This window comes from Oncorhynchus mykiss, chromosome 4 (genome assembly GCF_057628025.1).
Source record: "Oncorhynchus mykiss isolate SJ-2025 chromosome 4, ASM5762802v1, whole genome shotgun sequence".
NCBI lineage: Eukaryota > Metazoa > Chordata > Actinopteri > Salmoniformes > Salmonidae > Oncorhynchus > Oncorhynchus mykiss.
In genome coordinates, this window is record NC_143025.1 from 45,428,774 (window position 1) to 45,443,898 (window position 15,125).

General features: G+C 41.9%; 1 protein-coding gene across 2 annotated transcripts; it reads left to right on the top strand.

Moving 5' to 3' along the window:
* Window positions 1-861: 861 nt before the first annotated feature.
* LOC110519394 (vitellogenin-like) lies at window positions 862-11,173 on the top strand. 2 transcript variants are annotated; one of them, XM_090233442.1, is made up of 34 exons: window positions 862-916; window positions 1,082-1,102; window positions 1,244-1,395; window positions 1,487-1,738; window positions 1,830-1,991; window positions 2,082-2,230; window positions 2,322-2,472; window positions 2,580-2,737; window positions 2,801-2,966; window positions 4,629-4,754; window positions 5,003-5,221; window positions 5,316-5,533; window positions 5,628-5,725; window positions 5,835-5,959; window positions 6,053-6,154; window positions 6,265-6,384; window positions 6,480-6,666; window positions 6,763-6,856; window positions 6,941-7,126; window positions 7,248-7,407; window positions 7,527-7,740; window positions 7,825-8,120; window positions 8,264-8,323; window positions 8,426-8,500; window positions 8,611-8,817; window positions 8,958-9,109; window positions 9,207-9,354; window positions 9,460-9,586; window positions 9,686-9,869; window positions 9,966-10,060; window positions 10,191-10,285; window positions 10,419-10,584; window positions 10,669-10,830; window positions 10,939-11,173. In XM_090233442.1, exons 1-34 carry the CDS (start codon window positions 877-879, stop codon window positions 11,049-11,051), a joined length of 4,980 nt encoding a protein of 1,659 aa, XP_090089568.1. In that variant the 5' UTR covers window positions 862-876; the 3' UTR covers window positions 11,052-11,173. The 2 variants fall into 2 exon arrangements, with proteins under 2 accessions (XP_090089568.1, XP_036825013.2); XM_036969118.2 differs by having other exon boundaries at window positions 7,828-8,120.
* The last annotated feature ends 3,952 nt before the right edge of the window (window positions 11,174-15,125 follow it).

Here is a 15,125-nt window from a genome sequence, read left to right on the forward strand (position 1 = left end):
GACCTCTGGCAGTCTCTATGGGGGTGCCACAGGGTTCAATTCTAGGGCCGACTCTCTTCTCTGTATACATCAATGATGTCGGTCTTGCTGCTGGTGATTCTTTGATCCACCTCTACACAGACGACACCATTCTGTATACCTTTGGCCCTTCTTTGGACACTGTGTTAACTAACCTCCAGACGAGCTTCAATTCCATACAACTCTCCTTCCGTGGCCTCCAACTGCTCTTAAATGCAAGTTAAACCAAATGCATGCATTTCAACCAATCGCTGCCTGCACAGCATCACTACTCTGGAAGGTTCTGACTTGGAATATGTGGACAATTACAAATACCTAGGTGTCTGGTTAGACTGTAAACTCTCCTTCCAGACTCACATTAAACATCTCCAATCCAAAATTAAATCTAGAATCGGCTTCCTATTTCGCAACAAAGCATCCTTCACTCATGCTGCCAAACACACCCACGTAAAACTGACCATCCTACCGATCCTCAACTTCGGCGATGTCATTTACAAAATAGCCTCCAACACTCTACTCAACAAATTGGATGCAGTCTATCAGATAAATAGAGAAAAATAACTAATGTAATATTTAAAGAAAAATTAAGTTTGTAGTAAAGAACTGACTTAGATGGACTTAGATGGACATTGATCTGTGAAGGGCTAAATGGCAGTGGGGCAGGTTAACCTAACCTACGGGTGTATGTGGCCACCTCAGAACTAGTGATAACCAACTCAACAGGCTTTATTATTAGCACATACTGATCTCAACTTATGTAACATTAGTTAATTATATATTTTGTTACGATTGTTTTTGTCGATAGAGCATTTCTTTAAAAGGCGGACTGGGACTGTTGTTCCTCACATCACACTGGCCATGAGAGCAGTAGTACTTGCACTGACTCTAGCCCTTGTGGGTAAGTACAGTTTTTCTGTCTTATTCTAGTGCAGATATTATAACTAACTTCATGTAAATATAATTAAGTTATGTAAATATTGAAATGTACAATTCTGTATCTATGACATTTTTTGAAAAACATTCAGTAACATATTGTGACAATTATTTTTGTTTTATCTTGTAGCAAGTCAATCTGTTAACTTTGGTAAGTACATATTATTTTTATGGATTTTTACTTATGTTTATTAGGTAGTTTCACTTCTGCATTTTTTTCTAGTTGAATAAATTAAGTAAAACCAGTTCTCAGATCACAAGATCATCAAATATTTTTTGATTGTTATTACAGCCCCTGATTTTGCTGCCAGTAAGACCTATGTGTACAAGTATGAGGCACTGCTCCTGGGTGGTCTGCCTGAGGAGGGTCTGGCTAGAGCTGGAGTAAAAGTAATCAGCAAAGTTCTTATCAGTGCAGTTGCAGAGAATACCTACTTGCTGAAGGTATTTATTATACATGAAGTTCCCACACAAACAATATCTTAATGTGATGTCCATTACATTGACTAATACATCAATTGATATCTTCTTGTAGCTTGTGAACCCTGAGATCTTTGAGTACAGTGGTGTGTGGCCCAAAGATCCTTTCGTCCCAGCTGCAAAACTCACTTCAGCCCTGGCTGCTCAGTTCTCGATTCCCATCAAGTTTGAGTATGCCAAGGGTGTTGTGGGTAAGGTATTTGCCCCCACTGCTGTCTCTGAAACAGTGCTGAATGTCCATAGAGGTATCCTGAACATTCTTCAGCTCAACATCAAGAAGACACAAAACGTCTATGAGTTGCAGGAGGTAAAACTTGTATATATGTTCATATGTAGATGCAAAACATGTTTCAGTAAGCAATGTTTGAGTTCCTCACTTATGCTCTCTTTTGTGTTAGGCTGGAGCTCAGGGAGTGTGCAAGACCCACTATGTGATCAGGGAAGATGCCAAGGCAGAGCGCATCCATTTGACCAAGAGCAAGGATCTCAATAACTGTCAGCAGAGAATCATGAAGGACTTTGGTCTGGCTTACACAGAGAAGTGTGTAGAGTGCCGGCAGGTATGAGCATAAGTATCTATTTTGGGGGTTGGAAAAACATAACCAGAAACACTTCACATGACAATACAACTCTGTGTTTTGTCTAAACAGAGAGGGGAGGCCCTGATGGGAGCTGCCACTTACAACTACCTCATGAAGCCCGCTGACAATGGTGCTCTGATCTTGGAGGCCACTGTTACTGAGCTCCATCAGTTCACACCATTCAATGAGATGTCAGGAGCTGCCCAAATGGAAGCAAAGTATGTTGACTGATTTGTGGTACAAAAGGAAAACATTTTCATTTTATTAAGCTTATAGGTTTAAAAGTTTCCCATGAACTACCTTTCACAGACAAATGTTGACTTTCGTTGAGATCAAGAAGGATCCAATTATTGTCCCCGATAATAACTATGTTCACCGTGGATCCATCCGGTATGAGTTTGCCACTGAGATTCTCCAGATGCCCATTCAGCTCCTTAAGATCAGCAACGCACGTGCTCAGGTACAGTGACTCAATGACTCTATCTATTATTTGATACAATAGCCTGACAATATGTAAAGCCAAAGATAACAAAGGTTTAATACAAGCACTTCATTATAATTGTTTAGGCTGTGAAGATCCTGAATCATCTGGTCACATACAACACGGCACCGGTCCATGAAGATGCTCCTCTTAAGTTTCTGCAGTTTATTCAGCTCCTGCGCATGGCAAGCTCTGAGACTATTAATGCCATCTGGGCTGAGTTCAAGGCCAAACCAGCTTACAGGTAAAAACAATTATTGCTCAATTGCTCAAACAAAGACCCAATGACAGAAAACCTTTTTTTCAGACACTGGATCCTGGATGCTGTCCCCTCTATCGGAAGTTCAGTGGCTGTGAGATTCATCAAGGAGAAGTTTTTGGCTGGTGACATCACTATTTTTGAGGCTGCTCAGGCTCTGGTTGCCGCTGTGCATATGGTGGCTGCTGATCTGGAGACTGTCAAGCTTGTTGAAGTAAGTAAACCTTTAAATGATGTTTAAGCATTCTTATAGATTTCCTCATTAAGATGACTAAAAATTGTAGCATGAGGTGGTCTAGTGGTTAACACCATTACCTTCAACACATCTGTGACCCAGAGCCTCGATTCAGTTTTATGTAGCAACAATTGGTGTTTTTTAAATTTAAAGTAGGGACTCAGATCTACAAAACGCTATATCATACACCACAGTTGAGGAACAATGCGAAAGTAATTATGCTTTGAAAGTTGGTCAACTTGTAACCTCACTTTTGAGAAAATGTCCCTTGAATTTTTTCCTACACCTACTGGAGAGCTTCTGCGTTTAAACCTATTCGGCATCGTTCACACCCTCTAAAGCCCTAGCCCCACCATCTCTTTAAGGATTCACATGTGAGACCATAAGCTAAACAGAGAAGGTAAGGTAGTGTAGTAAACAACCAAAGATTTCAAGACTAAAAGTGGTGAAAGTAGTAGCCTAAAATAGGGAAAACTCCAGTTAAAAATGCACTTTATCTAGTCCTTGGCCTATATCCTAATCTGACTTTGAAAGTGTCCGGATAAAAATATTTTATAATTATTTGATAATTATGCATTATGCTTACCCAGACACTTGTCCAAAACTGATGGGTCATGTGACATAAATGATATAACCACCCCCAGCCACATGTAGCTAAGTGGATGGTTACTATTAACTGGACATGTACACATGTTCATGAAATACAATCGATGGCCATAATCAGCAATTACAAGTGGCTTTCTGAGATACAAATAATATTACTACAGAGATCATACACGTGCCGTTAGCTAGCAAGCCAGCAAGCTAACATTTGCTTGCTAGCTAACAGTACGCTTGAACTTGCAATGAAAATGACTTTCTGACTAAATTTGAAACTTGTAATATCTGAGAATGTAGCTACACTCTTACCAGTATACATGGATGAACATTTCATGGCAGTGTGTCTTTTCTGTTTGGTTTGTAGCAAGCTACAGCTTGTTGGGCCCGTTGTTGTGTCAAGTCACTTCGGTTCACACTGATCGTGTGCAGAAAGTAGTCCATCACAACTTTTTCCCACTAATCTTTGTCGATAGCACCTAATAAATTCTGGGCAACAATGTTGTTGAGCGCAGTAGCAACACATTTGCAGATCTCCATGGCTAGCATTATATCTTTCAAAAAAGCCACTGTAGCAAGGATTATTGACATATACCGAGCAGCTCATGTTATAGACAGAAGCGTGCTACATAGCAGACCAACACAAACTCATCTCTCGGCATGTCCAGCCCATTCATTAGCCCATTCATTATCTCAGCCAATCATGGCTAGCGGGAAGGTATTTTTCCATGGCTAAACCAACTAGGCTCCTAATTTAACAATTGTATTCATATTTACAGATGGCATACAAGTTTGTTATGAAGGCACATGACAGTTCACATGTTCCAGGAGGCATTTCTGAAAGAATAAACTGCAAATGCATCTCCTGTGAAGTAGTGATGTGCGACATACGCTTAGCTTTTTGAAGCTGGTCACATATGTGCTCGCGGCCGTCTGGTTGAGAATCCTGGACCCACTTTACTCCTTCTACACTGTCCTATCTCTTCAATATTTTGTAAGAAATTATATAAAGATGACTCAAAACAATACATTTTTCACCACCAGAGCCTGGCTTTCAACCACAAGATTCAGACACACCCAGTTCTACGTGAGCTCACCATGCTTGGTTATGGTACCATGGTTTCCAAATACTGTGTTGAACATCCCAACTGCCCCGCTGAACTTGTGAAGGTAAACTGGATGTATTTTCCTATAATCATTTACATTTGAGTCACTTAACAGATAGATGCTCTTACGATAGCTAGGTGAGATAGCAACATATCACAATCGTATCAAGTATATTTTCCCTCAAAAAAAGATTTATCAGCAAAATCAGTGCTATTGGGATACTCTTCAAAGAGGTAGATGTCATCTCATGTATATGATGATCTACTGATTGAGGTTATTCAAACATATCTACTGTACATGTCTTCCCACAGCCCATCCACGAACTTGCTGTTCAGGCTGTTGCTAATAGCAAATTTGAGGAACTCTCCATGGTTCTTAAAGCTCTGGGTAATGCTGGCCATCCTGCTAGCATTAAACCAATCACAAAGCTCCTGCCCGTGTTTGGAACTGCAGCTGCTGCTCTGCCCCTGAGAGTCCAGGCTGATGCAGTTTTGTCCCTGAGGAACATTGCTAAGAGGGAGCCTAGAATGGTGAGTACAGTCCCTCCATTAAAATGCAAATGACAACATCATGATTCTCATTGGCGAAGTCCATTCAAATCTCTGCATTATTGTTGTGAAATAGGTCCAGGAAGTTGCTGTGCAGTTGTTCATGGACAAGGCTCTCCACCCAGAGCTCCGCATGCTTGCCTGCATTGTTCTGTTTGAGACAAAGCCCCCAATGGGCCTGGTGATTACTTTAGCTAGCATTCTGAAAACAGAGAAAAATATGCAGGTGGCTAGCTTCACCTACTCTCACATGATGTCCCTGACCAGGAGCACCGCCCCTGACTTTGCCTCAGTGTAAGAGCACTCTTTCACCTTTACATGTCATTACATCTCTCTCAATATCTATGGAATCAGATTTAATAACATAGTTGCTATTCCTTCATTTTAGTGCTGCTGCCTGCAATGTTGCTGTCAAGATGCTCAGCAACAAATTTAGAAGATTGAGCTGCCACTTCAGTCAAGCCATCCACCTGGATGCCTATTCCAGTAAGGTCCTCCTCTTATCTTCCTTGGCTTGCAACGACTGTTCCATTAGCATCATTCACTAAACATCAACAAAGTCATTCATTAACAGTCATTTTTCCCCATCTTAAAGATCCCCTGAGGATTGGTGCTGCTGCCAGTGCTTTCTACATCAACGATGCTGCCACCCTTTTCCCCAGAACTGTCGTGGCCAAAGCTCGCACCTACTTTGCTGGAGCAGCTGCTGATGTTCTTGAGGTAAAGGCGTTTTTTCAAAGTACCTTGAAATGATAATGATTGAGAACATTTAAAACACTTTTTAACTGTCCAAGCTTAATGTTTGCCCCTTAGGTTGGAGTGAGAACTGAGGGAATCCAGGAGGCTCTTCTGAAATTACCCCCAGCTCCTGAAAATGCTGACAGGATCACCAAGATGAGGCGTGTCATTAAGGCTGTAAGTATCAACGACCACTACGTTACACATTTATCTTAAATTGCTTCAATCCCTGTGGATTTTTTAAATGAAATTGATCAATCAGGTTTGCTTTACTCATCTATCCACAGCTGTCTGACTGGAGGTCCCTAGCCACAAGCAAGCCCCTAGCCTCCATATATGTGAAGTTCTTTGGACAGGAAATTGCCTTTGCCAACATCGACAAGTCCATCATCGATCAGGCACTTCAGGTACAACAGATGATATAACTTAATAGTCTCCAAAAGTATTCATAAAACATTCACAGTTGAGGGACAAAACAGCTAAACCTAATAATATCCCACAGCTTGCCAACAGTCCTTCTGCACACGCTTTGGGAAGAAATGCCTTGAAGGCACTGTTGGCTGGAGCAACTTTCCAGTATGTTAAGCCCCTGCTGGCTGCAGAGGTGCGTCGCATCTTCCCCACCGCTGTTGGTTTGCCCATGGAGCTCAGTTACTACACTGCTGCTGTCGCTAAAGCATACGTCAATGGTAACTATATCATAATAGTTCTTGCTTAGTAATTAGTAGTTCTTCGCTAGATCTCTGATCTCCCATATGAATGTGCTTTTATCTTTATGTTCTTAGTCCGTGCCACTCTGACACCTGCTCTGCCTGAAACCTTCCATGCTGCCCAGCTATTGAAAACAAACATTGAGCTACACGCCGAAGTTAGACCAAGGTAGGTATAAGACCAATATTTTCTGATGACATCATTAATACCACAAATCTTGGTAAATTTAACAAATGTCTCCTCTTCCTGTAGCATTGTCATGCATACATTTGCTGTGATGGGGGTGAACACTGCATTCATCCAGGCTGCTATTATGGCAAGAGCTAAGGTCCGCACAATTGTCCCTGCAAAATTTGCAGCACAGCTTGACATCGCTAATGGCAACTTCAAGTTTGAAGCTTTCCCTGTTTCCCCTCCTGAGCATATTGCTGCCGCACAGTAAGGGCAATCTTTTTCTTGGTCAGAAAAGAGGATGTAATAGCTGTTTAAATTAAGTTCATATTTTTTTAACACGGCTGCCGACCTACAGTTTTCTTGAGATCTATGTTCCTTCAAACAGCATTGAGACCTTTGCTGTGGCAAGAAATGTGGAGGATGTCCCAGCCGAGAGAATAACTCCCTTGATTCCTGCCCAAGGAGTAGCAAGAAGCACACAGCAGTCCAGGGATAAGTTCACATCTATGATTGCAGACTCTGCTGCCTCTTTTGCTGGAAGTTTGGTGAGTTTGTATGAAATACTTGTTCAAAACTAAATCCACATAAGCATTGCCAATCAGAAATGATTAACCACAGACCCCAGACATTTGATACATTTTGTGAATTTATATCATTTTTTCAGTCAAGATCTTCCGAGATCCTCTATTCTGATTTGCCATCCAACTTCAAGCCCATCATTAAGGCAATTGTAGTCCATCTTGAGGAGACAATCTGTGTCAAAAGGCTTGGAGTCAAAGCATGCTTTGAATTTACCTCAGAGAGTGCTGCCTTCATCAGAAACACTCTTTTCTACAACATGATTGGAAAGCATTCAGTCCTTATTTCTGTGAAACCATGTAAGCATTCATTTGGTAATAAGCCAAGTTCAGCATATACTTGCAACAATTTGTTTAGCTATTTGTAATGCATTCCATTTTTAGCAGCATCTGAACCCGCCATCGAGAGGCTGGAGTTTGAAGTGCAAGTTGGACCCAAGGCTGCAGAAAAGATTATCAAAGTCATCACCATGAACGAAGAGGAGGAAGCTCCCGAGGGAAAAACTGTACTGTTGAAGCTCAAGAAAATTCTGCTGCCTGATCTGAAGAACGGCACCAGAGCTTCCTCTAGTTCCAGCAGCTCTAGTTCCAGCAGCTCTCGCTCTAGTAGTTCCCGCTCTAGATCCAGAAAATCAGAGAGCAGCAGCTCTTCCAGCTCCTCCAGCTCTCGCATCTCCAAGGTAAGGCTACTGTTTGTCACAAAACTCTTTGAGTCAGATATTTATGGAGTTGACAAACAAGGCACAGACTTGTTGCAAACATACATAGATGTTAAAAATGTGAAGAGAATTTATTAAATGTATTGGTATTTCTACCCAAATAGCGTGACGGCCCCGACCAGCCTTACAACCCCAACGACCGCAAATTCAAAAAGAATCACAAGGTACAATATTGAGGAATTTTCATCTACGATATGGTTGACAAAAATACATGTTTGTATAAAAGTTTTTCCGTAAATACCCTGGGTTTTGCTGTTTGTTTGCAGGACTCTCAATCCACCTCCAATGTCATCTCCAGAAGCAAGAGCAGTGCCTCTAGCTTCCATGCCATCTACAAGCAGGTGACACTTCACCATCATAACTTGAGTCAAGATTATCATCTCTTTCATTGTGTGCCATTGGGAGAGAGCGCAGAGATGAATTAAGATTTAAAATGTGTTTCTCTTCTCAGGACAAATTCCTTGGCAATAAACTTGCCCCTATGGTGATCATCCTCTTCCGTTTAGTGAGAGCTGACCATAAGATAGAGGGATACCAGGTTACTGCTTACTTGAACAAAGCTACTTCCAGAATGCAGATCATTATGGCTGCCCTTGATGAGAACGACAACTGGAAACTGTGTGCTGATGGTGTTCTGCTCAGCAAACACAAAATCACTGTAAGATCAAATATCTTGTAAAATGGTGCTACAATATAAGTTTTCTGATCATTTTTTTAATGTTTAGCTTGTACCGTGGGTAGCAATAACAACTAATGTATACTAAAAAAATGTACACTTTATTTTGTTCTCCTAATTAGGCCAAGATTGCTTGGGGGGCAGAGTGCAAGGATTATAACACCTTTATCACTGCTGAGACTGGTCTTGTTGGTCCAAGCCCTGCAGTTCGTCTGAGGTTGTCTTGGGACAAACTCCCCAAGGTTCCCAAGGCTGTTTGGCGCTATGTTAGGATGTACGGTTACTCATTTGTTATTTACTAGTGATAGCTGAATAATGTTACAGAACAAATCAAGAACAACTTCTGATTTGTGTAACCTTTTCTCTTCTAGCGTGTCTGAATTCATCCCTGGGTACATCCCATATTACCTGGCTGACTTGGTTCCAATGCAAAAAGACAAAAATAGTGAGAAACAGATTCAATTCACTGTGGTTGCCACATCTGAAAGGACCCTGGATGTCATTCTGAAAACACCCAAGGTGAGGAACATTGTTTTTCCCACAATAGCATTTTCTGCTGTTTTATTTCTCCAGACTTCTCTTGGTTGACTGTTTCTGATGAGGATTTGTGTATCTAAAACACAGATGACACTGTATAAACTGGGTGTGAACCTCCCCTGTTCTCTGCCATTTGAGTCTATGACTGATCTTTCTCCCTTTGATGACAACATTGTTAACAAAATCCACTACTTGTTTTCTGAAGTCAACGCAGGTAAGCAGAAACAATAAAAAAAACTAAAAAACAAAACAATGTCACAGTACAACGTTACAAAAGGCAAGGAAGGTATAAATTAACACTATTGTTTTCCAGTTAAATGTAGCATGGTCAGAGACACATTGACAACATTTAACAACAAGAAGTACAAGATCAACATGCCTCTCTCCTGCTACCAAGTTTTGGCTCAGGATTGCACCACAGAGCTCAAATTCATGGTTCTGCTGAAGAAGGATCATGCATCTGAACAAAACCACATCAATGTGAAAATCTCTGACATGTGAGTATTGTTTTAGAAAACAATTGCTTTTGACACAAATATATTTCTTAGTTCCATCAATAACAATGTATGAAATGTTATCTTTGACACTTCCAGCGATGTTGACCTGTACACTGAAGACCATGGTGTGATAGTGAAGGTCAATGAAATGGAAATTTCCAACGACAACCTCCCATACAAGGACCCCTCAGGTTTCTCATGCACCTTCAACCTTATTTATCAACATCACAATAACTAGAATAATCTAATGTACTGCAGTAATAAGATAATAGAAAATGGCCTCATCCATAAACTACAACATTGTTTATTTTCTTGCCTAAGGTTCTATCAAGATCGATCGGAAGGGTGAAGGTGTGTCTCTCTATGCCCCAAGCCATGGTCTCCAAGAAGTCTACTTTGATAGCAACTCATGGAAGGTGATTGGAATCTTTTGTCATAATATCAATAATACTGTATCATTAAATTTATGAATAGCATATTACTTGTTTAAAAGGCTACCAAAATATAAGCTAAAGTTGTTCTAAGTTGTTGTGTGATTTTGGCACTCAGATTAAAGTTGTGGACTGGATGAAGGGACAGACCTGTGGACTCTGTGGAAAGGCTGATGGCGAAAACAGACAGGAGTACCGTACACCCAGTGGCCGCCTGACCAAGAGCTCAGTCAGCTTTGCCCATTCCTGGGTGCTTCCTTCTGATAGCTGCCGCGATGCGTCTGGTAAGTCTTAGCCTACCACTTATGCTGCATTACAAATGTCAGTTCATTTAGTTAACATATTATTGCTGTACCTCTCTATGTCAGAATGTCTCATGAAGCTCGAGTCTGTGAAGCTGGAGAAGCAGGTGATTGTTGATGACAGGGAGTCCAAATGCTACTCTGTTGAGCCTGTGCTGCGCTGTCTGCCTGGATGCCTCCCAGTGAGGACCACCCCCATCACCATCGGTTTCCACTGCCTGCCCGTCGGTGAGTCTATAATGGACAACTGTTTTACTGAAGACACCATACTGTTCTGATGTATCCAATAAATACTGATCTGCAGTTCCTAATATCTTACTTTCTTTCCTATTACAGATTCCAACCTGAACCGCTCTGAAGGTCTGAGCAGCATCTATGAGAAGAGTGTGGACCTGATGGAGAAGGCAGAAGCCCATGTGGCCTGTCGCTGCTCTGAGCAGTGCATGTAGTGCTGTGGTGGAGCAGATACTGTAACTTTTATAACAGAAAATATGTAATTTCACATCACTGAGATGTAACCTACAACATTATTGACCACTCAAATTGTAATAAATCCAACTGTGCATTCAAAGATGGTCTCTGATACATTCATTTGCAAAAAGAGCCCTCTAATAAGAGACATTTAATGGCAATCACTTTTCAAGGTGAATTATGAAATAAAAAAAACTATTTAAAAAAAAGACGTCAGTTCCAAAAACACCTTCAGCTTGACAGAGGAGTTATATTGTAAACACGCGCAACTTGCTATGACTGTTCAGTATACCATTTCCATTGCACTGCATCTACAACAAATACAATAGCTTAGACCAATATTGTTTTGTTGTCATCACAATCAATTGAAGGGAAAGACAGTTTGTCAATTTCATAAATCAATGTAAAGAACTATCTCTTTTCACATTTGGTGTTGGTGTATCAGCAACATTTCACTGAATGTACATTTTAAAATTATATTTAATATTTAAGGAAAAAAAACTATATTTACTATGATAACAAATACATTACGCTGTCTGACATTCAAATGTATAAAACTACATGACTTTAACAAAAGGTAATACAATGAAAATACTTTTGACATTAAATCTGTACAAATGACATCTAAGAACAAAAACATTACCTTAAAAACCACACTAACTTGTCCCTCTGTCACTCAGCAGTCAAAATATTATGGCTCTATACAAGGTCCGATAGGAATTCAGGGAACTCAATGAGGAACGCTGTATATGGCCCAGGAGGCCTGTAAACAGTAGCTATAAAAAGTGATTGAGTAGGCTGCATAGATTTCATGACTAGAAGCTCAAAAGACGAAAACATCATTTTTTTTGTATAAATTGAAATTTGCTATCATAAATGTTAGCAACACCTCCGCCTTTGCGGGATGCACGGGGGATATGGTCACTAGTGTAGCCAGGAGGTGAGGCCTCATTTAACACAGTAAATTCATCAGGCTTAAGCCATGTTTCAGTCAGGCCAATCACATCAAGATTATGATCAGTGATTAGTTCATTGATTATAATTAATTATAATTGCCTTTGAAGTAAGGGATCTAACATTAAGTAGCCCTATTTTGAGATGTGAGGTATCATGATCTCTTTCAATAATGACAGGAATGGAGGTGGTCTTTATCCTAGTGAGATTGCTAAGGCGAACACCGCCATGTTTAGTTTTGCCCAACCTAGGTCGAGGCACAGACACGGTCTCAATGGTGATAGCTGAGCTGACTACACTGACTGGGCTAGTGGCAGACTCCACTATGCTGGCAGGCTGGCTAACAGCCTGCTGCCTGGCCTGCACCCTATTTCATTGTAGAGCTAGAGGAGTTAGAGCCCTGTCTATGTTGGCAGATAAGATGAGAGCACCCCTCCAGCTAGGATGGAGTTCGTCACTCCTCAGCAGGTCAGGCTTGGTCCTGTTTGTGGGTGAGTCCTAGAAAGAGGGCCAATTATCTACAAATTATATATTTTGGGAGGGGCAGAAAACAGTTTTCAACCAGCGATTGAGTTGTGAGACTCTGCTGTAGAGCTCGTCACTCCCCCTAACTGGGAGGGGGGCAGAGACAATTACTCGATGCCGACACATCTTTCTAGCTGATTTACACGCAGAAGCTATGTTGCGCTTGGTGATCTCTGACTGTTTCATCCTAACATCGTTGGTGCCGACGTGGATAACAATATCTCTATACTCTCTACACTCGCCAGTTTTAGCTTTAGCCAGCACCATCTTCAGATTAGCCTCAACGTCGGTAGCCCTGTCCCCTGGTAAACAGTGTATGATCGCTGGATGATTCGTTTTAAGTATAATACTGCGGGTAATGGAGTCGCCAATGACTAGAGTTTTCAATTTGTCAGAGCTAATGAAGGGCTATATAGAGCCATAGAGATGTACGAAGGGCTATATGAATACATTTGATTTGATTTGATTTGATCAAAACACAGTCAGGGGCCTTGTCCGTCCCAAAAGCACTTGGCCTTGCCCCCATGGCAATCCAACTCGATGGATTCTCCATTCACCGAGCAGACAGGACATTGGATTCAGGAAAATTGACAGGGGGAGGTGTATGCCTCTTCATCAACAGTAAATGTTGTCCTGACCCTAGCGCAATGGATGTCTCTACCCATTGCACTCCATAGACAGCCGGCCGTTAGGGTCAGGGTTGGTCAGGGAGGCCACGGTTCCACTGGACATGGTGACGCAGGGGAATCATAGGGAGCAAATTAGTCTGTTCATTATCGATTCACCTGCGTTTCCAGTGGTGCTGGGGATTCCCTGGCTGGCTAGTCACTATCCTAAGATTTCGTGGAGACAAGGGGTTCTCCAGGGGTGGTCAGAGAAGTGTTCTGGAAGGTTTCCATCGGTGCCACGTCGGTGGAGAGTCCAGACCAGGGTTCCACGGTGCGCATCCCCCCTGAATATGCTGATTTGGCAATCGCTTTCAGTAAGAAGAGAGCGACTAAATTACCACCTCATCGACAGGGGAATTGTGCAATAAATCTCCAGGTAAACACTGCGCTTCCCAAGAGTCACGTGGTACACATTGTCCCAGGTGGAGACGTTGGCTATGGAGACATATGTCACGGAATCTCTGGGGCAGGGGTACATTCGGCCCTCCATCTCACCCATCTCACCCGTCTTTTTTTGTGAAGAAAAAGGAGGGAGGTCTCCGTCCGTGCATTGATTATAGAGGTCTAAATGCCATCACAGTGGGGTTTAGTTACCCACTACCTCTCATCGCTACGGCGGTGGAATCATTTCACGGAGCACAGTTTTTCACAAAACTGGATCTCAGGAGCGCGTATAGTCTGGTGCGTATTCGGGATGGAGATGAGTGGAAAACAGTGTTTAGTACCACATCGGGCCACTATGAGTACCTTGTCATGCCGTTTGGGTTATAGAATGCTCCAGCCGTCTTTCAATCCTTTGTAGACAAGATTCTCAGGGACCTGCACGGGCAGGGCGTGGTTGTCTATATCAATAATATTCCGATCTATTCCACCACCCGCGCCGCGCATGTGTCTCTGGTACGCAAGGTGCTTGGTAGACTGCTGGAGCATGACCTATACGTCAATGTCATCAGTGATGCATTTAATTGCCATTTTATTTCAGCGGGCTCTCTTTGAAAGAACTTCTAAGCCTATTCACAATGATATTAGGCTGAATGCTGATAGAGGAAACTTGCTGAATGATCAGAGAAATTATAGTCAAAGCTTTTCTTTTAGGTTATTTACAAAATAAGTCATGGATGCTTTGCTAGCAATAGACAACAATAAATCCACAGGGGGTATCCACTTGGATCCCGGGCTGCTTAAGTGTGCAGTGCCCATCATTGTTGGCTCAATAACCTAAAATGTTTTATTAAACATTATCAAGAAAGACAGTATTCCAAAAGAATGGAAATCAGCTCTTGTGCTACCACTCCATAGGGGCGGGGATAGTAGTGATCTTAATAATTATCTCCCCTTTTCAAGGCTTCCTTGTCTAGCTAAGATTCTAGAATTCTTGGCAAATGTACAACTTTGCTCCTTTTTTTCCAGATATATGTATTTTGAATGTAAACCAATCAGGGTTTAGGACAGGGCATAACACTATTAAAGCATCCCCACTCCGCTATGCAATCTGGTTTCAGAGCTGGTCATGGGTGCACCTCAGGCACGCTCAAGATCCTAAACAATATCATAACCGCCATCGATAAGAGACATTACTGTGCAGCCGTATTCATCGACCTGGCTAAGGCTTTCGACTCTGTCAATCACAACATTCTTATTAGCAGACTCAACAGCCTTGGTTTCTCAAATGATTGCCTTGCTTGGTTCACCAACTACTTCTCTGATAGAGTTCAGTGTGTCAAATCGGAGGGCTTGTTGTCCGGACCTCTGGCAGTCTCTATGGGGGTGCCACAGGGTTCAATTCTAGGGCCGACTCTCTTCTCTGTATACATCAATGATGTCGGTCTTGCTGCTGGTGATTCTTTGATCCACCTCTACACAGACGACACCATTCTGTATACCTTTGGCCCTTCTTTGGACACT